Consider the following 25,927-nt stretch of genomic DNA (forward strand, 5'->3'; position numbering starts at 1 on the left):
TTCTGCTTAGCAACTGCTTATAGAAAAATCTGTGTCCCACCAGCTGTCCTCATGCTGAGGCTTTTGCGCTTCTCCCTCTGCCCCAACAAAAGCTCGATCTGGAAGCCCTTCTCTTTGTTGACTCACTCGGAGAGAGACTGCCTCAAAATTTTAGCCCTCCGGCTAAGAACTGCGCAAACCCTCTGGGTTTCGCGTTGTTGCCTCTTGTAGCTTTTCGATCTCCCTCTTCTACTCAACGTTGGGTTCTCTGGCATTGCTCTTCTTGTTCCACCTGCAGCTTTGATACCATGCGAAAATTCCTAAACCAGAATCCCTACTGCTGCAACTGATGATATTTCTCCTACTTGTTAGATTTACATGAACAAGTTATTTGCAGTTTCCTACGGCAAATATTGAAATACATACACTGCAGCCTTCACTTAATTAATTTATATGCAAAAATAAGAGACTAAACAAGAAAGAAAATACAACACAATAACACCATTATTTTTGGACAAAAGTCCCCGAAAAAACCCAATGCGGGAAAACCGGTGCAATAGATTTGAGGGTTTATTATTATTATGCAGTAGAAAATTTTGAATACATATTTGAATACCTCAAGGGTTTATTTAGTTACAAAGAGAGAATACTGGCAGAAATATTTGTGAGATTACCTCATATAATCACTGAGAAAAATCCCAGTTGATCCGGTCACTAGATAAGGTGCCTCTAGCAGGCCTTGAGCTGCCTCTGCACAATCCTCACACAGTCCTTGCGTCAACCACTCTAGGCACTGCATCACCCAGCCAATTGATCGATGTAATGCCCAGAGTCACTGCTCTCAACCTCCCGTCTCACACCCCGGCTCCCGGCTTCTGAAACTGATTCTATTGCATAATTTCAGACTCTCTCTCACCTTCTACGCTGCCTCTACATGGCCCTGCGTCAGCCTCTGTGTGAGAGATGCTGGATCACTCTCTACCTCTCTCTGTTGATGATTCTCCAGCTGAAAAAATCTCTCTCTCCGGATGCTATCTATGCCCCTCAACTGCAAGAAATCTACTCGATCAAAATTTCCTCCTAAGAACTTCTCACTTCAAAAGTTCGATCTCTTGATCTCTCAGTGTATTTTCCAAATGACCCTCAAGCTTCCTTAAATAATCTTCTCGTTGACATTCAATGACCCAGATTAAAATCTAATCAATGTCTAAGATCATTTTAGCTTGATCATCGTCTTCTTCTAGAAATTACACCAACAATTAGATTAATACCAATTAATATTTTTAATTTTCCTATGTTTAGACTTAGGGGCCCATTAAAAAATATTAATTATTTTAATAAAATTGTTTCTGGGTGGAATTTCCCAGAATGCTTTCTGAGTTCTTTGGAATACATTTGCCCAAGCCTCCTTGCAAAATATGAGGCTTAGAGAACATCCGATGCTACCCCAAATCAACACAAAGGTGGATGGCTCTGCTTCAATTAGTTTTGTCATGTAGGTTGCATACTTAGAATATCGTTTGGGCTTCTTGCTTTCCTTGAATGTACCTTGAGCTTCTCCATGACCTTCTACATCTAGAAGTGTAGACTTCAAACAGCTAGGTATTTTTCTGGTTTTGAGAATTACCATAGGTTGTATTGGTTCACAGGGACCTTCATTTTCATGGTTTGATTCTTCTTCTTCCCTAGTAACTTCTTCTTCAAATACCGAAAGTTCTTCATCATCAGAGTACATAGTGAGATCCTTTGATTTATTGAATGAAATACTTTTGTCAAATATCACATCTCAACAAACTTCTATTTGGTGTCCTTCCTTTATGTAGATCTTATAGGCCTTAGAATAATTATTGTAGCCCACAAAGGTTCCCTTCATGCCAGATGGATCTAGCTTCCTTCTTTCGTCCTTAGGAATATGTATATACATAGGACAACCAAAAATTACTAGATGATCTATGGTTGGATTCTTCCTAGGGAAAACCCCTTCGAGAGTCTTGTTATCTATGGAACTGTGGGGACTTCAATTTTGTATGTATACAGTTGTCTTTGTAGCATCACCCCAAAGAAAGTTCGGGAAGTCTTGATCATCTAACATTTCTTTTACACTTTCTTCAATGGATCGATTCTTTCGTTATGCAAATCCATTTTGTTTAGGATTACATGGGACTATCATCTCCCTCTTAATCCCAGATTCCTAATAAAAAGCTATGATTTCCTTGGATGTATATTGTCCTCCATTATCTGATCTTGATTCTTAATATCTTGATTCTTCTTTTTGTAAGGTTCTCTAATTTAGCTTTGAATTCTTGAAATTTTGTAAGTACTTCATCCTTGGATTTCATTAATTAAACCCAAGTCTTCCTTGAATGATCATCTATAAATGTGACATAATATAGATGATCTCCAAGTGATTTAGGAGTCATAGGACCAAAAACATCAAAATGAATAAGATCCAAGATTTATTTTGACTATGAAGCACTGCTTCCAAATGATCTCTTGGTGTTCTTACCCAATGCACATTCTCCTTCATGATCTTCTTTTAGTTCAGGGACTCCATCTATTATAGAGCTTAGAGTTGGAAGAATTTTGAAATGGATATGACCAAATATCCTATGCCAAAGTTCACATGGGCTGATATAAATGTAAACTAAAGCTTGAGCAAGACGGGATAACAACCTATAGAGTCTTCCTTCACGAATCCCAATTACTTGTAGCATTTTTTATGCTTGAGTTTTTACTCCAGACCCTTGGAAGACCCCATCATGAGCCATTCTAATTTCAGGCATTCCAGAAACCATCTTTCTCACATGAGGCAATGCTTTATAATGAAGGTGAGATATCCTTTGATGCCAAAGTTAACATTGATGATTGTTGTCATGAATCAATGCATGGATTTGTCTTCCATTGACTTTATAAAGACCTTCAAATCTCGATCCCAAAGTGAATGCATATCTCATGCTAAATCTCATTGTTCAAGTGATAAGTTTTCCATTAATGAAAGAAACTTTCATTCCTTTGCCTTCTAAGGAAGTTATAGATACAAGATTCTTTTTCAAACCAGGTACATACAAAAATTCTTGAAGAGATATAGTTTTACCTTGATCGAAATGAAAATAAACATAACTAGATCCTTTTATAGGATTTGTAGAGTTATCTCTAAGAATGATTTTCAGATCCGTCTCCCTCTCAACCAAATTTGCGAGAACTTCTTTATAACCAGTAAAGTGTCTTGAAGCACCACTATCAACTAACCAGTTGTCACAAGAATCTACAGGAGAGGAACTAGAAAGAGTAGAAACAAGAAATTACTGTGATTGTGTTTCAACTGCATTATTATCATACCTTGGGTTCCTTGAACTCTTTTAAGAACTGTTAAGTTATGGTATGTTCTATGCATATAACAGTGTACTTCTTTTTCTTATTATATTCCACAGATTAGCAATCACATGTACATAAAGTAAAGTGCAGATAGAACATTAAATGATCGACAGAAAACAAGCCAAGACAAGAGACACAAGATGTGGTGGCTAGCCAGGGACAAACTCCACAATGTGTGGGGAAACCCTTTGATCAAATCTTCTTTTATCTTCAATAATTCAACGAAGAGAAATAATACAATAAATCTGATTCATATCAGCAGTAGCAAACCGTAGATCAGCAGCATTAGCATTAGCGGCGTCATTATCAAACTAGCGCAGACGATATCTCACAAACCGATCGTCGGATTGACTTCATTCCACCACCAAAAGTTGTGGCTTCCAGAGGAGGTTTAGATGAACCTACAGCTCAGTTCAGATGAGGAGATCTTCTAGGTCACACAGTTCAATATTTACTTCTGCAGTTGCAGCTTTAGTTTCAGCAGTTTCTGGCTTCAAACTGGCAGTCGATATCTTGCAAATCGTTCGTCGGATTGACTTCATTCCACCACCAAAAGTTGCGGCTTTCAAAGGAGGTTTAGATGAACCTACAGCACAGTTCAGATGAGGAGATCTTCTAGGCCACGCAGGGCAATCTTTACTTTTGCAGTTGCAGCGTCAGTTTCAGTAGTTTCCGGCTTCAAACTAGGGCAGTCGAAATCTTGCAAACCGTTCGTCCGATTGACTTCATTCCACCACCAAAAGTTGCAGCTTTCAGAGGAGATCTAGATGGACCTACAGCGCAGTTCGAAAGAGGATATCTTCTAGGCCACATAGGTTAATCTTTGGATCTGCAGTTGCAGCTTCAAGTTCAACAGCTTCTGCTTCATATGTGTGAGAGAGAGACCCATTTTTGCGCAGTAGAGAAGAGACTCATTTCTACGCAGTAGAGAGAGAGAGAGATGTGATGAGAACTGTAAGTGCAAATGAGGAAAAGTTCTCTTATATTTATACACAACGTTGGTGTTTGAATAGATGCAACTGTTGGGCTTCTGAGCCTACATGAGTTGTAGGTCAGCTTGATAATAATTCCATAATCAAAATAAATTCATATCTCCATGAATACTTATCGGGATCGGATGATCTTTATATCAATCCTACACCTCTTGACGAGAGGCATGTAATAAAAATATTATCAGCCATGAATAAGATGACCCACATGAAGTTTTTCCCTGGTTGCCAATTTTAACACTCCCTCTCAACCAAGGAGAACTTCATCTGCAATCTGTCTATCGGTCGTTACTATTCATCCATCAAATGCACTGCCCTGTATAGCCTGACCCTTGCCCTGCTCTACTTTATTCTACCTGTTTTTCTTTGTCTTATTCTGCCCTGTACTGATCGGTACTGTTTTGCTCTGTTCTGCTTTGCTCTTGCATTGTTCTGTTCTGCTCTGCTTTTGTCCGAATTATGAAGAAGAAGAAATGATTGAGGATGTATCATACTGACTCAAAGTCAGTCTCAGAGTATGTACCACTGGTCCCAGACTAGTCTCAACCAACCCGAAGTCAGCGTCATAGTGAGTACAACTCCACTGGTCCTAGACCAGTATCATCCTCCACTGACTCAAAGTCAGTCTCAGAGTGCGTACCACTGGTCCCAGACAAGTCTCAGCCGACCCGAAGTCAGCTTCATAGTAAGTACCACTCCTACCACTAGTCCCAGACCAGCATCCCAATCTCAGAGAGCGTACCATTGGTCCCAGACCAGTCTCAACCGACCCGAAGTCAGCATCATAGTATGTACCACTCTCACTGGTCCCAGACCAGTACTACACTGACACGAAGTCAGTCTCGGAGTATGTAGCACTGGTCCCAGACCAGTCTCAACCGACCCGAAGTCAGCATCATAGTATGGTACAACTCCTACCACTGGTCCCAAACCAGTATCATTGATCCCAGATCAATGGAGGTCATCCTAGCGTAGGGAGTACTATAGATACAGCGATGCGTCCATCGGTACTACTATGGTCCCTAACTTCATTTCCATGCTCATTGATCAGATGAGAGGTACTTCCCATGAGTCCCAGACTGCATGGGTAGGATGCCTCGACAGGAGAACTAATCAATCCTGTTCTCACAGGAGAACACATCAATCTTGCTACAATTGCCATGGAGAACACATCAATCCAGGCCACCATGGAGAAACATCAATCCAGGCCTCACAGGAGAACACATCAATCCTGCTACACAGGAGAGCGAATCATCCTGTTCCACAAGAGAGCGAATCATATTGTCCCACAAGAGAATGAGTCATCTTGTTCCAGTGCGCACCACCAGGGGAGGGTGAGTCACCCTGTGGTCGTATGTTGCTCCAGTAAGAACTACAAGCCCTTAGAGCTCCCAGAGCTCAATGTATGCAGCATGCAGGACCCTTGTACAAGGGTTTCTTGATGACTCCAAGTCGTTTGGGAAAATCACAGATTGGATCTTTCCTCGGGGCTTTGACAAGGTGTATCGACCAGTACATCATCTTAATGCGATGGAGCCTCCTTGCTCATCAACTTACCATATCCCAGATGATGTCTATCTACTGGAGCAATCGACGAATACAGGTTTCCTCAATAATCGAATCTCACCTTTGGTTGTTACAGAGAATCACAATGGTATGTGTTCAAACAGCTCACTGAAGAACTTCCCCAACCAGGCAGCTTCATACGAGATTGTTAAGTTATGGTATGTTCTATGCTTATAACAGTTTACTTCTTTTTCTTATTATATTCCACCGATTAGCAATCACATGTACATAAAGTAAAGTGCAGATAGAATATTAAACGATCGACAGAAAACAAGCCAAGACAAGAGACACAAGATGTGGCGGCTAGCCAGGGACAAACCCCACAATGTGTGGGGAAACCCTTTGATCAAATCTTCTTTTATCTTCAATAATTCAGCAGAGAGAAATAGTACAATAAATCTGATTCATATCAGCAGTAGCAAACCCTAGATCAGTAGCATCAGCATTAGCGGCTTCATTATCAAACTAGGGCAGACCATATCTCACAAACCGACAGTCGGATTGACTTCATTCCACCACCAAAAGTTTCGGCTTCCAGAGGAGGTACAGATGAACCTACAGCGCAGTTCAGATGAGGAGATCTTCTAGGCCACGCAAGTCAATCTTTACTTCTGCAGTTGCAGCTTCAGTTTCAGCAGTTTCCGGCTTCAAACTAGGGCAGTCGATATCTTGCAAACCGTTCATCGGATTGACTTCATTCCACCACCAAAAGTTGCGGCTTTCAAAGGAGGTTCAGATGAACCTATAGTGCAGTTCCAAAGAGGAGATCTTCTAGGCCACGCAAGTCAATCTTTACTTCTGCAGTTGCAGCTTCAGTTTCAGCTGTTTCCGGCTTCAAACTAGGCAGTCGATATCTTGCAAACCGTTTGTCAGATTGACTTCATTCCACCACCAAAAGTTGCGGCTTTCAAAGAAGGTTCAGATGAACCTACAGCGCAGTTCCAAAGAGGAGATCTTCTAGGCCACGCAAGTCAATCTTTACTTCTGCAGTTGCAGCTTCAAATTCAACAGCTTCCGACTTCACATGTGTGAGAGAGAGAGACCCATTTCAGCGCAGTAGAGAAGAGACTCATATCTGCACAGTAGAGAGAGAGATGTGATGAGATGAGCGAGTCCAAATGAGGAAAAGTCCTCTTATATTTATACACAACGTTGGTGGGTGAATAGATGCGACTGTTGTGCTTCTGAGCCTACATGAGTTGTAGGTCGGCTTGATAATAATTCCATAATCAAAATAAATTCATATCTTCATGAATACTTATCAGAATTGGATGATCTTAATATCAATCTTACACCTCTCGACGAGAGGAATCTAATAAAAATATTATTAGCCATGAATAAGATGACCCACATGAAGTTTTGCCCTGGTTGCCAATTTTAACACTCCCTCTCAACCATGGAGAACTTCATCTGCAATCTGTCTATCGGTCGTTACTATTCATCCATCAAATGCACTGCCTTGTACAGCCTGACCCTTGCCCTACTCTGCTCTATTTTGCCTATTCTGCTTTGTCTTGTTCTGCCCTGCACTGATCTGTATTGTTTTGTTCTGTTCTACTCTGCTCTTGCATTGTTCTGTTCTGCTCTGCTTTTGTCCGAATTATGAAGAAGAAGAAATGATCGAGGATGTATCATACTGACTCAAAGTCAGTCTCAGAGTATGTACCACTGGTCCCAGACCAGTCTCAACCAACCCAAAGTCAGCGTCATAGTGAGTACAACTCCAATGGTCCCAGACCAATATCATCCTCCACTGACTCAAAGTCAGTCTCAGAGTATGTACCACTGATCCCAGACCAGTCTCAACCGACCCGAAGTCAGCGTCATAATATGGTACAACTCCTACCACTGGTCCCAGACCAGTATCATTGATCCCAGATCAATGGAGGTCATCCTAGTGTAGGGAGTACGGTAGTTACAACGATGCGTCCATCGGTATTACTATGGTCCCTAACTTCATTTCCCTGCTCATTGATCAGATGAGAGGTACTTCCCATGAGTCCCAGACTGCATGGGTAGGATGCCTCGACAGGAGAACTAATCAATCCTGTCCTCACAGGAGAACACATCAATCCTGCTACAATTGCCATGGAGAACACATCAATCCAGGCCTCACAGGAGAACACATCAATCCTGCTACAATCGCCGTGGAGAACACATCAATCCAGGCTGCCATGGAGAACACATCAATCCAAGCCTCACAGGAGAACTAATCATCCTGCTACATAGGAGAGCGAATCATCCTGTTCCACAAGAGAGCGAATCATCTTGTCCCACAAGAGAGCGAATCATCTTGTTCCAGTGTGCACCACCAGGGGAGGGTGAGTCACCCTGTGGTCATATGTTGCTCCAGTAGGAACTGCAAGCCCTTAGAGCTCCCAGAGCTCAATGTATGCAACATGCAGGACCCTTGTACAAGGGTTTCTTTCCGACTCCAAGTCGTTTGGGAAAATCACAGATTAGATCTTTCCTCGGGGCTTTGACAAGGTGTATCGACCTGTACATCATCTTAATGTGATGGAGCTTCCGTGTTCATCGACTTACCATATCCCAGATGATTTCTATCTGTTGGAGCAATTGACAAATACGGGATTCCTCAATAATCGAATCCCATCTCTGGTTGTTACGGAGAATCACAGTGGTATCCAATGTAAATCCAAACAGCTCACTGAAGAGCTTTCGCAACCAGACTGCCTCACACAACGTTATGCTAGCAACAATATATCCTGCTTCGGCGGTGCTCAAAGCCACCGACTTCTGCTTCCTGCTCATCCAGGATATCGAAGCAGATCCCAAGGTGAAACAGTACCGGAAGTGCTCTTACGGTCCACCACACTGTCTGCCCAATCAACATCAGTATATCCAAGTAGTCTCACATCTCCGGCAGTGTATCTTAATCCATGAGAGATTGTGTCCTGAAGACATCTCAGAAGATTCTTCAATCCAGTGAGGCTCAACCAAATATGAGCTTACAATGCTAACTGCAAAACATATGTTCGGACGGAGGTTCACCAAGAACATCAATGCAAATGAGTTTTTTTTTAACTCAGAGGCATTTCCCAAGTCTGGTCTGACATAACTACCATATAACTTCTAAAAGTTAAGATCCTCGAGGTAGTCACAGGCTTGCAGTCCATCATACCGAATCTTTCCAATATATTTACCACATATTTTCCTTGAGATACGAAAGTTTCCCTTAGCTTCTGCCACACTTCAAGTCCTTGGTCCTTCATTTCAAATTCAGAAGCCATCTCCTTCTTACATTTGTGAATGAGAGGATTTGCACCTGTTAGAAAGAGGTCATCCACATACAACACCAGTATGAGAGGCTTGTGGTGGGCTCCAGTATTGTAGCAATAATGCTTACAACTCCTGGAACTCCCTTCTTTAATTTTATCAACCCGGTAGTTCGTAACAAACTTGGAAGCGACGGTGCTGTATGCACAAGTACTAGCTCTTGCCGCAGCTATCACTTGGTCAGCTGGCACAAGTCCACTAGGAGCTTAAGCCAACTTCTATGAGCTCTTAGAAGAAGCTTTTTAATTGATGGATGAAAGCTAACTCGAAGGAAGCTAATCTAATTGCAACAAGAAACTGAAAGCCAAAAAGAAACACAAACCCTAGCAAACCCTAATTCTACCAGCTAGTCCTACTGACGCAAAGAAGAGCATGCAAACTACTGAAAGAGATGCCATTACTTCTATGAAGGTGAAATACATGTGTCTAGACTACCTCTATCTGAAGAAAACATCTTTTTGTATTTTTGATTAAGTTGTTGGAATTATCATGCATGTGCTTTTAACTATTTTTGACTGTGCAGAGGTGGATCGAGGAGGAGAAATGCTTGGAAGAGGTCGGGAAGGTTCAGAGAGGGTCTAAGGAGTCCCCAACACCCTTCCAGAGAGTTTCACAGAGTTTGGCTATCAAGAAACCTCATTCATGAGCTTTTACAGGAAGTCTGCAGGGATTCTACAGGATGTTTAGGATTTCTACAGGATGTTCTATAATTTTTCTACAGGATGTTTAGAAATGGGGTTTTGAAGCATGGATGGAGGAAAAAAAGGTGGAGGAATGAGTATGGAGGTGAAATAGGGGTGTAGGGGAGTTCAAGACTTGGAGGATGGAGTTGAGGAGTGGCATAGATGGTGAGATCTGTTCAAGGAGGGATGAAACGATGTTGCACAAGAATATGAGAATCATGGCAAAGTAAGCGAATGAGGCAAATGTAAGGTAAGGGTTCTAAGTGAAGGGTGAAGCAGGTAGGTTGGATGGAGTATGAGCAGGTAAGGAAGGATAACAGGTACTCTGCAAGTGGTTTTTCACATTTGACAAATGAAGACTTGGAAAATCAAGAACCTAATTACTTTGACCTAATCTGACCTAGATAACAGCAAAGGAAATGGACAGAAGTTTATTTGCAATGAAACCATGTGAAACAACTATGCAACTAAGCAATCATAAACCTAAACATGCATCCAAAACTGATATCAAGTTCTGCAAATGAGATTCGAATACTAATAATTGCATGGTGAAGCAAAGAATGTGGTTTTGTGGGCAGCAAGGTTACATTGGTCCCAGCTCATGATTCCACTGAAGGGGAGGTGAGATCCAAAGTACTTGGTAGCCTTTTTCTGAATATACTCCATGTGATTAACCTATCAAGTAAATCTGAACATGAAGAACCTTTTTAATCATCGAAAGCAACCTAAATAACAACACAATATTTAAATCTGAAAGGCAGATTTTATTCTAGGAATGCAGCAAAAACACATAAAGATAAACAAAGGAGGTATTGGGCGCTTGAGATGGGCCCAACCCCAAGAGCTATAGCCTCCTTAGAGAGATTTAGAGCTGGTGCAAAGCTGGATTCATCTTTATTGAGCAAGAAAAGAAGAGTTACATCAAAACTGTCCACAAGAAGAACTTGAAAATGAGTTGAAAGCAAAGCTAATCTATTGCCTCAAAATCGAAATACAAACTAGCTAACTTCTGCCTACAAAATGACTAGCCATTGGCTAACTACCAGCTAACCCAAATGAGGCCCTAAGCCTTCTTATTTATACAAATTGAGGACCCCAATAGTCCTCCTAAACTTTAGGGACTCGGCTGCCCAAAACTTGTAGTTAACAGCAGTCCTACTTTACTTGTTTGGCTGCCCTTGTGCTAATTGATTTGGTGGCCCTTGAACTCCGAGCTGATGGTGGAGAATTCGAGGTAAGGGCCCATAAATGAAGGGGACACCTTCCTACAAATCCTCTCCCTTGTTCTCCCACGAATTTGGCTGCCAAGTGCTCATTAAGACCTTCAATTTTGTCTCCAAATTGACCAAAAAGGCTACACAAAGCACCCATTAGACTTGTTGGCATAATGACTAACCCAATTCACCCTATTAGCATAAATATAATAAAAAACATGCAATAAACTAATGAGAATGGTGGATTAAGTCGAATTAGGAGGTTGAATGAGCCCAAATAATTATCCATTTTTGGGGCTCATCAGCTTGTCATCTTCAACCTTAAAGTAAAGGTTAGGATCAGCTTCACTCCTAGTGAATCCCAGCTTCATCAAGTAGCTATCGATCCTCTCATACCATGCTCGGGATGCTTGCTTCAGCCCATAGAGAGCCTTCTTCAACCTGCATACATGAGATTTTCAATCATAAATCTCAAATCCTTCAGGTTGCTCCACATAGACCTCTTCTTTGATAGAACCATGCAAGAACGCGGTCTTAACATCCATCTGATGTAGGTTCTATCCTTGTGAAGCCACAAGGGCTATGATCAAGCGGATGGTCGTATATCTGGCAACAGGTGCAAATATCATAGTCTACACCTCCCTTCTAGGATAAACCACGAGGAACAAAATGAACCTTATACTTTTCCATACTTCCATTTGCTGCATGCTTTATCTTGTAAAGCCATTTTGAAGTAACAATTGTCTTGTCCAGGGTCTGGGAACTACTTCCCAGACATCATTCTCCATAATAGACTCATATTCTATGGTCATAGCATCCTTCCATAGTTAATGCTTGATGACATTTGAGAATGATGAAGGTTCATTTTGTATGATCGTGCTCATGATGGTCAGGTATCCCTGATACCTGTTAAGTTTCTTACTTTGATGGAAGGTTCCTCAGGGTGCAGCATGTCCTTCAGCATCATCAAGTATCCCCCTAAGCCATGAAGGCCTCTTCCTAGAAGAGGAAGGCCCATGTGGATGAGGATCAATCGGATCCATGGGTTCTTCTACATCAGGCATTGATTCATCATCCTTTTCTTTCAGTTCCTTGGTGTCGACTTCTTGAGAGCTACTCAAAGTCAGCAGATTGTCCACCTTGCTGAGAGCCATATCTTTGTCAAAGGTGACATCATCACTAATCACGACTTCCCTTTGACCGGTGGTGAACATTTCTTCAGGAGTTTAGGAACCCAATGCTTGATGAGGGCATCGATTTTGTACATATACGGCGGTGATTGTAGTTTCAGCCCACAGAAACTTTGGAAGTCTTTGAGCATGTAGCATGGCCCGGACAGCTTCCATCATCGTGTGGTTCTTCCTTCGCACCACACCATTCTGCTCAGGAGTATGTGGTGTAGTAGTCTCCCTCTTAATGCCAACCTCAGGTATGCCTGAGTAAACCAATTGTAATATATCGGAGGTCTTGCTTTGGCTTGAGGGGAATGGTCCCCTTTTGAGCTTTCCTTTGGCACATCCCGTACATACACCTTCTTTCTCTACTTGGAATTCGGACATCCCTGTTACCATCTGTCTTACATCAGGTAGAGCTTTGTAATGAAGGTGGGTAAACCTCCGATGCCAAAGTTCGGACTGAAGAGATGTATCATAAGACATGACACCTAGTAGACTTCTTTCAACTTGATATAATGAATCAAAACTAAACCCAAGTGTAAAGGCATATTTAACATTATTTTTCCATATACGTACCTTGCCATCGCTGAAGGTTACCTTGTAGCCTTTGTCTTCCGTTGCGGAGATGGACACTAGGTTCTTTTTGAGGTTAGGTGCATTTCATACATCCTGGAATTTCTAGCCTTCTTGAATGCTTGTCCTCTTCCTTGATTCCCAGCTCTCCTCTTACCTTTGCTGTTGAATTTGTCATTCCTTTGATTGCCATCAGAAGGATTTCGAGTTGCACCACTGCATATTGTACCATGCTTCTCTAATCATGATTATCATCATGCTGCCCATGTCCATGATTTTATCCATCACAATGCTGCTCAAACTAGTGTGCATCATCATCATGCTATCCTATATGTCCATGATCTCATGTTGCCCTTTATGTCCATGATCTCATTTACCATGATGCTCATGACCTCATACATAGTGACTTGCTTTGTAACATCGTCATTTTCTTCTAGCCTTAGGTCCAGCCTTTCCTTTTGATTTAGTCTCGGAATTATTTCTTTTCTCTGCATGAGAAGAAAAAACAGCAGGAGGACCTTTAGGCAAGGGCATTTCCTGCTCTTCTACCCTTGTTTGTTCTTGAATGCATCTAGCCATTAATTCCTTGAAACTAGGAATTCCATTATTGTTCAGAAGAGTAGTCCTGAACACATACCATTCAGATGGTAATCCTCCGAGAGTTGTGAGTGCCATTTCTTTGTCAGTAATGGTTTCCCCAATAGATAGGAGATCATTCTTGATCTCGGTGATTCTTAAGAAGTATGCTTGCATACTTTCATCTTTACCCTTCTTGATTTCCCTCAACTTATTTCTAAGAAACAAAACTTGATTTGCATCATTAACTTTAAATAAACTCACCAATCTGTCGTAGATTTCCTTGGAGGTGTCTAGATCAGAGATGTAGGCCACCAAGCGCTTGTCGATAGAGTCCTGGATGATCTTCTTTGTTTTGACTTCTCCATTTTTCCATTTGTTCCAGGCAGTAGCAGATGCATTTGATGAAGGCTCAACAATATTGCCTCTTACATGGTCCAACACTCCTTGATCTTCAAGGGTTAGATCGATAGACATCTTCCATCCGTGATAGTCAGCTTTCTCACAGAGCTTGTCTTCGGCAGGAAAGAGTGTTGAGGACCCCATAGTTCTTTTAGGATAGCCTTGCCAATCTTCTCTTCAATGATTGCTCTTGCTCTTGCTCGGGCTTTGTCTTCACCTCAGCTCTGATGCCATGTTAAGTTATGGTATGTTCTATGCTTATAACAATTTACTTCTTTTTCTTATTATATTCCACCGATTAGCAATCACATGTACATAAAGTAAAGTGCAGATAGAACATTAAACGATCGACAGAAAACAAGCCAAGACGAGACACAAGATGTGGCGGCTAGCCGGGACAAACCCCACAATGTGTGGGGAAACCCTTTGATCAAATCTTCTTTTATCTTCAATAATTCAGCAGAGAGAAATAGTACAATAAATCTGATTCATATCAGCAGTAGCAAACCCTAGATCAGTAGCATCATCATTAGCGGCTTCATTATCAAACTAGGGCAGACCATATCTCACAAACCGACAGTCGGATTGACTTCATTCCACCACCAAAAGTTTCGGCTTCCAGAGGAGGTTCAGATGAACCTACAGCGCAGTTCAGATGAGGAGATCTTCTAGGCCATGCAAGTCAATCTTTACTTCTGCAGTTGCAGCTTCAGTTTCAGCAGTTTCCGGCTTCAAACTAGGGCAGTCGATATCTTGCAAACCGTTCGTCGAATTGACTTCATTCCACCACCAAAAGTTGTGGCTTTCAAAGGAGGTTCAGATGAACCTACAGCGCAGTTCCAAAGAGGAGATCTTCTAGGCCACGCAAGTCAATCTTTACTTCTGCAGTTGCAGCTTCAGTTTCAGCAGTTTCCGGCTTCAAACTAGGGCAGTCGATATCTTGCAAATCGTTCGTCGGATTGACTTCATTCCACCACCAAAAGTTGTGGCTTTCAAAGGAGGTTCAGATGAACCTACAACGCAATTCCAAAGATGAGATCTTCTAGGCCACGCAAGTCAATCTTTACTTCTGCAGTTGCAGCTTCAAATTCAACAGCTTCCGGCTTCACATGTGTGAGAGAGAGAGACCCATTTCAGCGCAGTAGAGAAGAGACTCATATCTGTGCAGTAGAGAGAGAGAGATGTGATGATATGAGTGAGTCCAAATGAGGAAAAGTCCTCTTATATTTATACACAACATTGGTGGGTGAATAGATGCGACTGTTGGGCTTCTGAGCCTACATGAGTTGTAGGTCGGCTTGATAATAATTCCATAATCAAAATAAATTCATATCTTCATGAATACTTATCGGAATTGGATGATCTTTATATCAATCCTACACCTCTCGACGAGAGGAATCTAATAAAAATATTATTAGCCATGAATAAGATGACCCACATGAAGTTTTGCCCTGGTTGCCAATTTTAACAGAGATCATACTCGTAGATATGTATCCGGTCTCAGTGGTGCTTATGGCAACTGACTTCTGCTTCCTGCGCATCCATTATATCGAAGCAGAATCTAAAGAGAAACAACACTAAAAAGTGCTCCAATGATCCTCCACACTACCTGCCTAATCAGCATTTGAATAATCATGCAGTTTCATATTTCTGGTAGTGTATCTCAATCCATTAGTAATTGTGCCATGAAGATATCTTAGAAGATTCTTGGTATCAATGCAGTGAGGCTCAACCAAATATGAGCTCACAGTGCTAACTGCAAAACATATGTTCAGACAGAGGTTCACTAAGAACATCAATGCGAATGAGTTTTTGAAACTCAGAGGCATTTCCCAAATTTGGTCCGACATCACTACCATATAACTTCTAAAAGTTAAGATCCTCGAGGTAGTCATAGACTTGCAGTCCATCATACCAAATCTTTCCAATATCTTTACCACATATTTTCCTTGAGATAGGAAAATTTCCCTTGGCTTCTGCCATACTTCAAGTCCTTGGTCCTTCATTTCAAATTCAGAAGCCAACTCCCTCTTACATTTGTGAATGAGAGGGTCTGCACCTGTTAGAAAGAGGTCATCCACATACAGTACCAGTATGAGAGGCTTGTCATCTTCAACCTTAAAGTAAAGTTTAGGATTGGCTTCACTCCTAGTGAATCCCAGCTTCATCAAGTAGCTGTTAATCCTCTCATACCATGCTTCAGCCCATAGAGAGCCTTCTTCAACCTGCATACATGAGATTTTCAATCATAAATCTCAAATCCTTCGGGTTACTCCACGTAGACCTCTTCTTTGATAGAACCGTGCAAGAACGTAGTCTTGACATCCATCTAATGTAGGTTCCATCCTTGTGAAGCCGCAACGGCTATGATCGAGCAGATGGTCGTATATCTGGCAATAGGTGCAAATATCACATCATAGTCTATACCTTCCTTCTGGGAGAAACCACGAGCAACAAAACGAGCCTTATACTTTTCCGTACTTTCATTTGCTGCATGTTTTATTTTGTAAAGCCATTTAGAAGTAAAAATTGTCTTGTCCTGGGGTCTGGGAACTACTTCCCAGACATCATTCTCCATAATAGACTCATATTCTTTGGTCATAGCATCCTTCCATACTTGATGCTTGACGACATCTGAGAATGATGGAGGCTCATTTTGTATGATCGTGCTCATGATGGTCAGGTATCCCTGATACCTGTTAGGTTTCTTACTTTCACGGAAGGTTCCTCGAAGTGCAGCATGTCCTTCAGCATCATCAAGTAGCCCCCTAAGCCATGAAGGCTTCTTCCTAGAAGAGGAAGGCTCATGTGGAGGATGATCAATCGGATCCATGAGTTCTTCTACATCAGGCATTGATTCATCATCCTTTTCTTTCGGTTCCCTGGTGTCGGCTTCTTGAGAGCTCCTCAAAGTTGGAAGATTGTTCACCTTGTTGGGAGCCATATCTTCGTCAAAGGTGACATCATGACTAATTATGACTTCCCTTTGACCAGCTACATAGATTTTATAGCCTTTATTATTTTCACCATAGCCCATGAAAATTCCCTTCTTTCCAGATGCACCCAATTTATTTCTTTTCTCTTTCGGCACATGAAAATATACAGGGCTTCCAAAAATTCTAAAATGAGAAACGTCAGGTTTCTTACCGGTGAACTTTTCTTCAAGAGTCTTGGAACCCAATGCTTGATGAGGGCATCGATTTTGTACATATACAACAGTGTTTGTAGTTTCAGCCCATAGAAACTTCGGAAGTCTTTGATCATGTAGCATGGCCCAGACAGCTTCCACAATCATGCGGTTCTTCCTTCCCGCCACACCATTCTGCTCAGGAGTACGTGGTGTAGTAGTCTCCCTCTTAATGCCAGCCTCAGATATGCCTGAGTGAACCAACTGTAATATATCAGAGGTCTTGCTTTGGCTTGAGGGGAATGGTCCCCTTTTGAGCTTTCCTTCGGTACATCCCAGACATACACCTTTCTCTACTTGGAATTCGGGCATCCCTATTACCATTTTTCTTACATCGAGTAGAGCTTTGTAATGAAGGTGGGCAAACCTCCGATGCCAAAGTTCAGACTGAAGAGTTGTGTCACAAGACATGACACCTAGCGGACTTCCATCGACCTGATATAATGAATCAATACTAAACCCAAGAGTAAAGGCATCTTTAACATTATTTTTCCATATACATACCTTGCCATTGCTGAAGGTTACCTTGTAGCCTTTGTCTTCCATTGCCGAGATGGACACTAGGTTCTTTTTGAGGTCAGGGGCATTTAATACAACCTGGACTTTCTAGCCTTCTTGAATGGTTGTCCTCTTCCTCGATCCCCAACTCTCCTCTTACCTTTGCTGTTGAATTTTTCATTCCTTTGATTTTCCATCAAAGGGATTTTGATCATCGTCTCGGTGTGAGTCCTTTCTATCAGGGCACTCCCTTGCATAGTGACCTGCTTTATCGCAGATGTAACATCGTCCTTTTCTTACACCCTTAGGTCCAGCCTTTCCTTTTGATTTAGTCCCGGAATTATTTCTTTTCTTAGCATGAGAAGAAAAGGCAGCAGGAGGACCTTTAGGCATGGGCATTTCTTGCTCTTCTACCCTTGTTTCTTCTTGAATGCATCTAGCCATTAACTCCTCGAAACCAGGAATTAGATTATTGTTCAGAAGAGTAGTCCTGAACACGTACCGTTCAGATGGTAATCCTCCAAGAGTTGTCAGTGCCATTCCCCTGTCAGTGATAGCCTCCCCAATAGATAGGAGATCGTTCCTGATTTTGGTGATCTTTAAGAAGTATGCTTGCATATTCTCATCTTTACCCTTCTTAATTTCCTTCAGCTTATTTCTAAGAAACAAAACTTGATTTGCATCATTTACTTTAAATAAACTCACCAGTCTATCGTAGGCTTCCTTGGAGGTGTCCAGTTTAGAGATGCAGGCCACCAAGTGCTTGTCGATAGAGTCCCGGATGATCTTCTTTGTTTTGATTTCTCCATTTTTCCATTTGTCCCAGACAACAACGAATGCATTTGATGGAGGCTCAACAATATTGCCTCTTACATGGTCCAGCACTCCTTGATCTTCTAGGGTTAGATCGATAGACATCTTCCATTCGTGATAGTCATCTTTCTCACGGAGCTTGTCTTTGGCAGGAAAGAGTGTTGAGAACCCCATAGTTCTTGTAGGATAGCCTTGCCAATCTTCTCTTCAGTGATTGCTCTTGCTCTTGTTCGGGCTTTGTCTTCACCTCAGCTCTGATACCATGTTAAGTTATGGTATGTTCTATGCATATAACAGTTTACTTCTTTTTCTTATTATATTCCACAGATTAGCAATCACATGTACATAACGTAAAGTGCAGATAGAACATTAAATAATCGACAGAAAACAAGCCAAGACAAGAGACACAAGATGTGGCGGCTAGCCAGGGACAAACCCCACAATGTGTGCGGAAACCCTTTGATCAAATCTTCTTTTATCTTCAATAATTCAGCAAAGAGAAATAGTACAATAAATCTGATTCATATCAGCGGTAGCAAACCCTAGATCAGCAACATCAGCATTAGTGGCTTCATCATCAAACTAGGGCAGACGATATCTCACAAACCGACCGTCGGATCGGTTTGATTCCACCACCAAAAGTTGTGGCTTCCAGAGGAGGTTCAGATGAACCTACAGCCCAGTTCAGATGAGGAGATCTTCTGGTCCACGCAGGCCAAACTTTACTTCTGCAGTTGCAGTTTCAGTTCCGGCAGCTTCTGGCTTCAAACTAGGGCAGTCGATATCTTGCAAACCGTTCGTTAGATTGACTTCATTCCACCACCAAAAGTTGTGGCTTTTAGAGGAGGTTTAGATGAACCTATAACACAGTTTCAATGAGGAGATCTTCTAGGCCACACAGGTCAATCTTTACTTTTGCAGCTGCAGCTTCAGTTTCAGCAGTTTTCGGCTTCAAACTAGGGTAGTCGATATCTTGCAAATCGTTCGTCGGATTGACTTCATTCCACCACCAAAAGTTGCGGCTTTCAGAGGAGATCTAGATAGACCTATAGCGTAGTTCCAAAGAGGAGATCTTCTAGGCCACAAAGGTCAATCTTTGGATCTGCAGTTGCAGCTTCAGGTTCAACAGCGTCCGGCTTCACATGTGTGAGAGAGAGACCCATTTCTGTGCAGTAGAGAAGAGACTCATTTCTACACAGTAGAGAGAGAGAGAGATGTGATGAGAAGTGTGAGTGAAAATGAGGAAAAGTCCTCTTATATTTATACACAACGTTGGTGTTTGAATAGATGCGACTGTTGGGCTTCTGAGCTTACATGAGTTGTAGGTCGGCTTGATAATAATTCCATAATCAAAATAAATTCATATCTCCATGAATACTTATCGGAATCGGATGATCTTTATATCAATCCTACACCTCCTGACGAGAGGAATCTAATAAAAATATTATCAACCATGAATAAGATGACCCACATGAAGTTTTTCCCTGGTTGCCAATTTTAACAAGAACAATATCTTTCTTTATGAACAACATGAGCTTCCCTTCTTCTATAATAAAATTTGAAGTTGTCGCTATGATCGTTGTAGTTGGATCTTGGCGCTCTTCTATTTTCTCGACAATCGCCAGCAAAGTGGCCATGTTGATGGCAATTGTAGCATTGAAATTTTGATAAGTCCATGTTCCATATATAGGTATTTTTGTATCTAGGAGAAAACTTTCTTAAAAAGTGATGATCGCTTTTTCCTTTCTGCTTCTTTCCTTGGACAACAAAGGCAATAAGTTATCCCTCTTCATGCTTAGGAATTCTTCCTTTGGAAATCATTCTGGTCTCTTCTTGACTGAGCTTTCTCAGGAGGTCATCAAATGTGGGAAACTTATCATTGTTGTTGATGGTAGTAATAAAAGGTCCCCAAGTTGGAGAAAGATCTCCAAGCGTAATCAACACCATCTTTTTATTAGATACAATTTCACCAACAGTTAACAGTCGATCCTTGATTTTTGATATCCTCATGAAATATGCTTGAATGGTCTCCTCTATTCATCTTAATGTCCTTGAGTTGATTCTTCAAAACAATGATTTGAATCAAGTTGTTTGCTTGATACATTTTAATTAGCTTGTCATACATTTCCTTAGATTTCTTCAACTTGGAGACATAGGTGATGAGATGGTCTCCAAGAGAATCAAGGGTAATCTTCTTAGTCTTGACTTCTCCATTCTTGAATCTGGCCTACAGAACAACATTCGAATTTTTTGGTGGTTCTGCTACTTTGCTTTCCACAGATTCCAGTACATCATGTTATTAAAGAGTAATATCCAATCTTGCCTTCCATGGACCAAAATTCTAAGCGTCATTCATCTTCTCTTCATTCTTAAAGTAAGAAGAAGACATCTTGAGTAGGTCAAAAAAAAATTCAACAGCAAGTAAGATCTCTTTGAAGTAAAATTTATGCAAAGGAGTGAAAGCTCTTATATTCTTGGGCTTGTCTTCACCAACACTCTAATACCATGTTGAAATTGTGATGTTCTATGTTGAAACAATTACTTATTCCAGAAACTTATTTTTGCTACAACATTAGTTAAGCAACTGTAGATAGAACATAAACCAAATGCACAATAGAAGATAGACAAGACAAAAATGAGACATAGAGAATTTAGGTCCATTGACCAGGGAAAACCCACAAGGGGAAAACCCAACCAAATTCTTCTTCTATTAGATATCAATTGTTCAACATAGATACGAAGTACAATGAGAGATCAAGAGAATGAGTAAATTCACCCAAATCCAAACAAGTTGTAGCATGAAGATCACTAGTAGCAGTGGGTGATACAAACACTAAATCAACCTTTCCTTCAACTGAATCAACACTGAAGCACTGAATCAACCTTGGCTCACCAAGTTTTTCTCTTACTCTCCAAGTCTCTCTCTCACAATCTTCTTCTAAGTCTCTTCAACTCTCTCTCTCAAGTTCAAATTATTCTTTCACAATGCACAAAGTAGTAGTAGTCAGCTGAGAATACACGAGACACATATATAGGAGGAGAAATGAATTCTTGTCATAAAGGAGGAGTAATACGCATGCCTTGAGGAAGAGTAATATATGCCATTTAGGGGAGTGTAACTCATGCCATTAAGGACAGAAAACATGCCTTAGAAACTTATGCCATTAGGGAGATGTATGCATGCCTAAGTAACTTATGCCATTAAGAGAGGAACACATGCCTTAGTAACTTATGCCATTAACAGAGGTACACATGCCTTAGTTAAGGAGAGTGTAACATATGCATTAAAGAGAGCGTAAGATAAATCTTTTATGACATGCCTTTAATGAGTGTAATAGGAATATGCCTTGTCTTTAATTTGTGCGTAAAAGAGAGTGTACCGTGTCATTAAGAGATAGAGAGAGTTACGTAGTACCATGTGAGTCACCAAGGAGAGAGGTACAACATGATTGAGGTGATGAAGGTAAGGTGACTTGTAATTCATTTTAATAATAATGTCATAATATCATCAAGTATAATAATAATAATAATAATAATAATAATAATATTGATGATTAAGTCAAAATTGAACTATTAGGATTGATTAATGATAAGTTAAGTGATTTTCCTTTATCTATACTTGATTACCAATTGATGCAAGGTGATTTACTATTTTTGGAAAGCCATAATTGAGATGCTAAACATGAATTTCTATTTTTAAAAAGTCACTCCATAATTGTCAAAAATGATATTTTATTTAAGGAAATTCCTCCCTGAGCTGCCAATTTTCAACCATGATCATTACATTTTCAACACAATTAAGATGACACTTGGTGCATTTTACAAAATTTGTTTTTTTCCATCATTTCAAAAATATTTCCTTGGTTGGTTTCTACGAGTTAAGTCACATATTAGGGCATGGCATGCATTTCAATTCCCAACTTTTTTTATAATACTATCATATGAAAAGAGTGTGTGCACTAGCTAAATATAAATATTATATCAATATCAAATGAATATGACTATGTAAAACATGCGTAGTGATAGAAAATTTTGAATAGTTCTAGTGGTAGAAGAGTATGAAACATGGTATATATCATATCAAGTGTGTGGGACATACCATTGTAAACAAATTAAGGCAGTGGCCTCTTAAAACAAGAAAACAATTTTAGGTGTAGAATATACATTATAATAATATCTCTACAACTATAGGATCCTCCAAAGCTAAATACAAAGTTCAATAGTAGTGTGAATTAAACTGTAATGGTTGTTGCAAGCATAGATGCAATTATTAACAATATATTGCGAGTTTTTTTTAGGTCATTGATCTCATTCATTTAAAAGACTGTAATATTGTGTGGGGTATGAAAATATCGCTATATATAATTGAAATATTGCAAATATAATGGAAAAAATAGTTGGGTTAGGTCTTTTATTTGTTGGGGATGATTTTTTCTCATTATGAAGAAGAAAACACGAGATTACTCACCATTCCCTTTTCTATAAAAGAGTTAGAGGGAGGGTTTTGCTTCAATTTTTTTCTCAAATGAAAAAGATTGAATATTTTATTATTTTTTAAATTTGTCAAGATTTTCTTAACAATTCATTGTTTGAAATGTGTGAATTTGTAATAATCAAGTGGAACTACATGTAGTGGGAAATCTACATGGGTGATTTTCTATTTTATATCTTTTTGACATTTAAAATTCTTACTTTTAGCATTGAAGAGAAAATATATCAGCGCCAAGTAATGAAAGGAGAATTTGCAGCTACTATTGAAGGGCATGGTGAAGCTAGGTTCCTAAGTAAGAAAGGTGGTCAACATTTTAGTCGTGAAGAATTGCAAGAGTTGTTCACTCTACGTTTGGTAAGAATTATTTTAGTAAATTATCATTTTTTTTCTTAGGGCCTTCAACTTGGGTTGCTTAGATTGCATAACAAGATACTGAATATATGTTTTTTTGTTTTTGTAGGATACATATTGTGACACATACGATTTGTTGTCTCGTTCTAAAATGTCTAACTTGGAAGATTGGAAAGATTATTCTAAAGTTGTCACAGATTTTGCCCTAAAACATGCTATCCAAAGTGGCATAATAACATTTGTGCACCAAACCACTAATAATTCTAGCAAAATTGTATGCTAATATAATTTTAGTTTTTCAATTGAGGATGTATTTCATCCTATATAAATATTGAGCACTTTTCTAGAAATGAAAGTTCAACTTCAACTTAAAATGAATGCATTATGGACAACTGAATGGATGTGAAGTTCAACATAATTGGAAGTTGAAAAAGATTACCTACATTTTAAATTTATTAAAGCAACATAATAAGTTCTTTGATATAACTTCTTGTTCACAATAATTGTTTTCCAATTAAATTCCCTTGTGTACATCATTTGGTCAAGGGGAACTTTCATAACCTTGATTGCATTTTTCCCATTTTTCTATAGAAAAACAAATTAGATGAATTGCTAAACCCTATTAATAGTACATGTTCCACATTATTTTAATGGAGGATTTTGTGAGTAGAGTTATTCAAAGATATCTCTTCCAGATCCATCACATAAATGCAACACATCAATACATTAACATCTAGGCGATCCCTAAGCCAATCACCTTAAACTTTTAATAGAAGATGATACAACCAAGTCTTTACAAAGGTGACTTTTTCCAACCACCATGATTCTACATACATGCAAATGGCACAAGTCCCTTGTGGACCTATGGCCACGATACTACAAGATTACCCTTGCAAAGCATGTGAGATTGCCAATTGTAGTTTCAATCTCCTTTAAGAAAGGACTTGTGGCCACTCCACTATAAATTACCCTTGCAAAACTTGTGAGCTTGCCAATTGTAGCCTCGACCTCCTTCAAGCAAGCCTTTAGTCGACAAAATTGTTGTTTATCCTAAAAATCCCCCACTTCTCTATTGGAATGATATGCCCTATGACATGCCAATTCTACCTTAGCCATTCATCCCCCTTACATACTTCCACCACTTAGAATTTTCCACTTAAATGCTTTCTCCAAAATCAATTCCTCACTAGGGTCAAGTCTTCCATTTGACTCCTTTTCTAAAACCTATTATTGGACCTTTGAACTTATTGAAGAAACTTCAAGTCACATGATCACCCACACACTAACTTGGTGATGAATGCTACAATCATTGCATGCCTTCTAATTGAAAGGCTCAATTATCTAAGTCACACTCACTTGACTTGAAATGAACTGAGTGTATTTCCCCTCCATGGTAACAACTTCCAGAGAAACTCTCATGTGGGTGTGATGATGTTTTTTGGATCTCCTCCAAATGACATGACGTCTCACCCTCCAACAAGTTGGCTTATTTGATGGGGAAACAACTATAAATAGGGTAGCTCGACCTCATTTTAGGATCAAAATTTCGGTCATCATCAAGTCTACAATAAGAGGTGTGAAGTTCATAAAGGAAGCTTATTATCAAGCGAAGGAGGGAAGAGTATAAATCAAGCTCTTTTTTGGTCTGTTTCTGGGTTGAGTTTCTCTACATGTGTGAGGAAGTAAGAGACCAGTTGCAACAAAACAAGTTGAGAGGAATTGCAATCCTCTTGGGTAGTTAAGTTGGAAGAAGGTCAAGTCAAGCAGGAAGCCGGGTCAAGCTAGAAGACGACCCTATTCAAAGCGAAGGAAATCAAGGCATAAGATAAGGTTTTGTGCATGAGCTAGGGTTTCTGAATTAATATTGTAGACCTAATTCAAGTAGGCCGAAGGTCTGAAGTAGAAGGAGGCTGAGGTTGAAGAAGAAGCCAAGAAGGAGGAAGGTATGTTAGATTTTAAGCTTCTGTGGTAGTTTTTTGCAGTGGCATGATCCGGATTATCCACAGTTTGGTGCTCATTCTGTCGACGTTTCAAACCCCAAAGGGGGTCCATCATCAGGACCAAATTAGATAAAATATGAATGAAAGCTTATTGAGAGAAGAGTCTTCTGACCTAGGTATAAATAAACCTAGATCCCTAATTTTTATAAAGAAGCAGACATTTATATATGATTTCTTATTTATTTTATTTTTATTTATTATTATTTTATTTTTATATAATAGTTCTATAAAAATTTTATTAATTAATTTATTTATTCCTATTGTTTTACCTAGAACCTAAGAATATTTTAATTGATAAGTTTAATTCATAAATAGGTTTAATTTATTTATTTTATAATTCTTTTTATTTAATTAATTTGAAATTAATTGATTAATTAATTAATTTAATTTTAATTAATTCTATCCAAATTTCTTTATTATTAACTTTATTTATTGTTATTTACCAATTTTTCTATCTAGCCCTAATTTTTAATTAATTTATTAATCTTTTATTTATTTATTAATCAAATGTTAATCTTTGGTATTTATTAATTGTTTTAGTTTATAAATTGACTAATTTTATTAATTTTTATTTAGAATTAATTAAAATCAATATAATTAAATAATTAAATTAATTAAATTAATTTTGATTTAATTAATCTAATTAAATTAAATTAAATTTTTTATTTTTATTTTAAAATTAATTAAGTAATAAATTTATAATTCTTTCTATTGTTTTCTTTTTATTAATTAATTTAAAATTTAATTGATTAATTAA

The 25,927-nt window shown here is 39.4% G+C and overlaps 1 protein-coding gene across 1 annotated transcript in view; it reads left to right on the forward strand.

Annotated features, from left to right (window-relative positions):
• The window catches only part of LOC149179197 (uncharacterized), a 459,862-nt gene extending 436,390 nt beyond the window's left edge, over positions 1 to 23,472 (forward strand). Inside the window, 2 exon segments of the mRNA XM_089423794.1 lie at positions 23,026 to 23,173; positions 23,280 to 23,472. Of these exon segments, the coding sequence (XP_089279920.1) occupies positions 23,026 to 23,173; positions 23,280 to 23,453 (322 nt within the window). The 3' untranslated portion in view covers positions 23,454 to 23,472.
• The last annotated feature ends 2,455 nt before the right edge of the window (positions 23,473 to 25,927 follow it).

The sequence above is a fragment of the Pinus tabuliformis genome, chromosome 4_1 (genome assembly GCF_031772625.1).
Source record: "Pinus tabuliformis cultivar Carrire ecotype Pingquan chromosome 4_1, CPIR1, whole genome shotgun sequence".
Lineage (NCBI taxonomy): Eukaryota > Viridiplantae > Streptophyta > Pinopsida > Pinales > Pinaceae > Pinus > Pinus tabuliformis.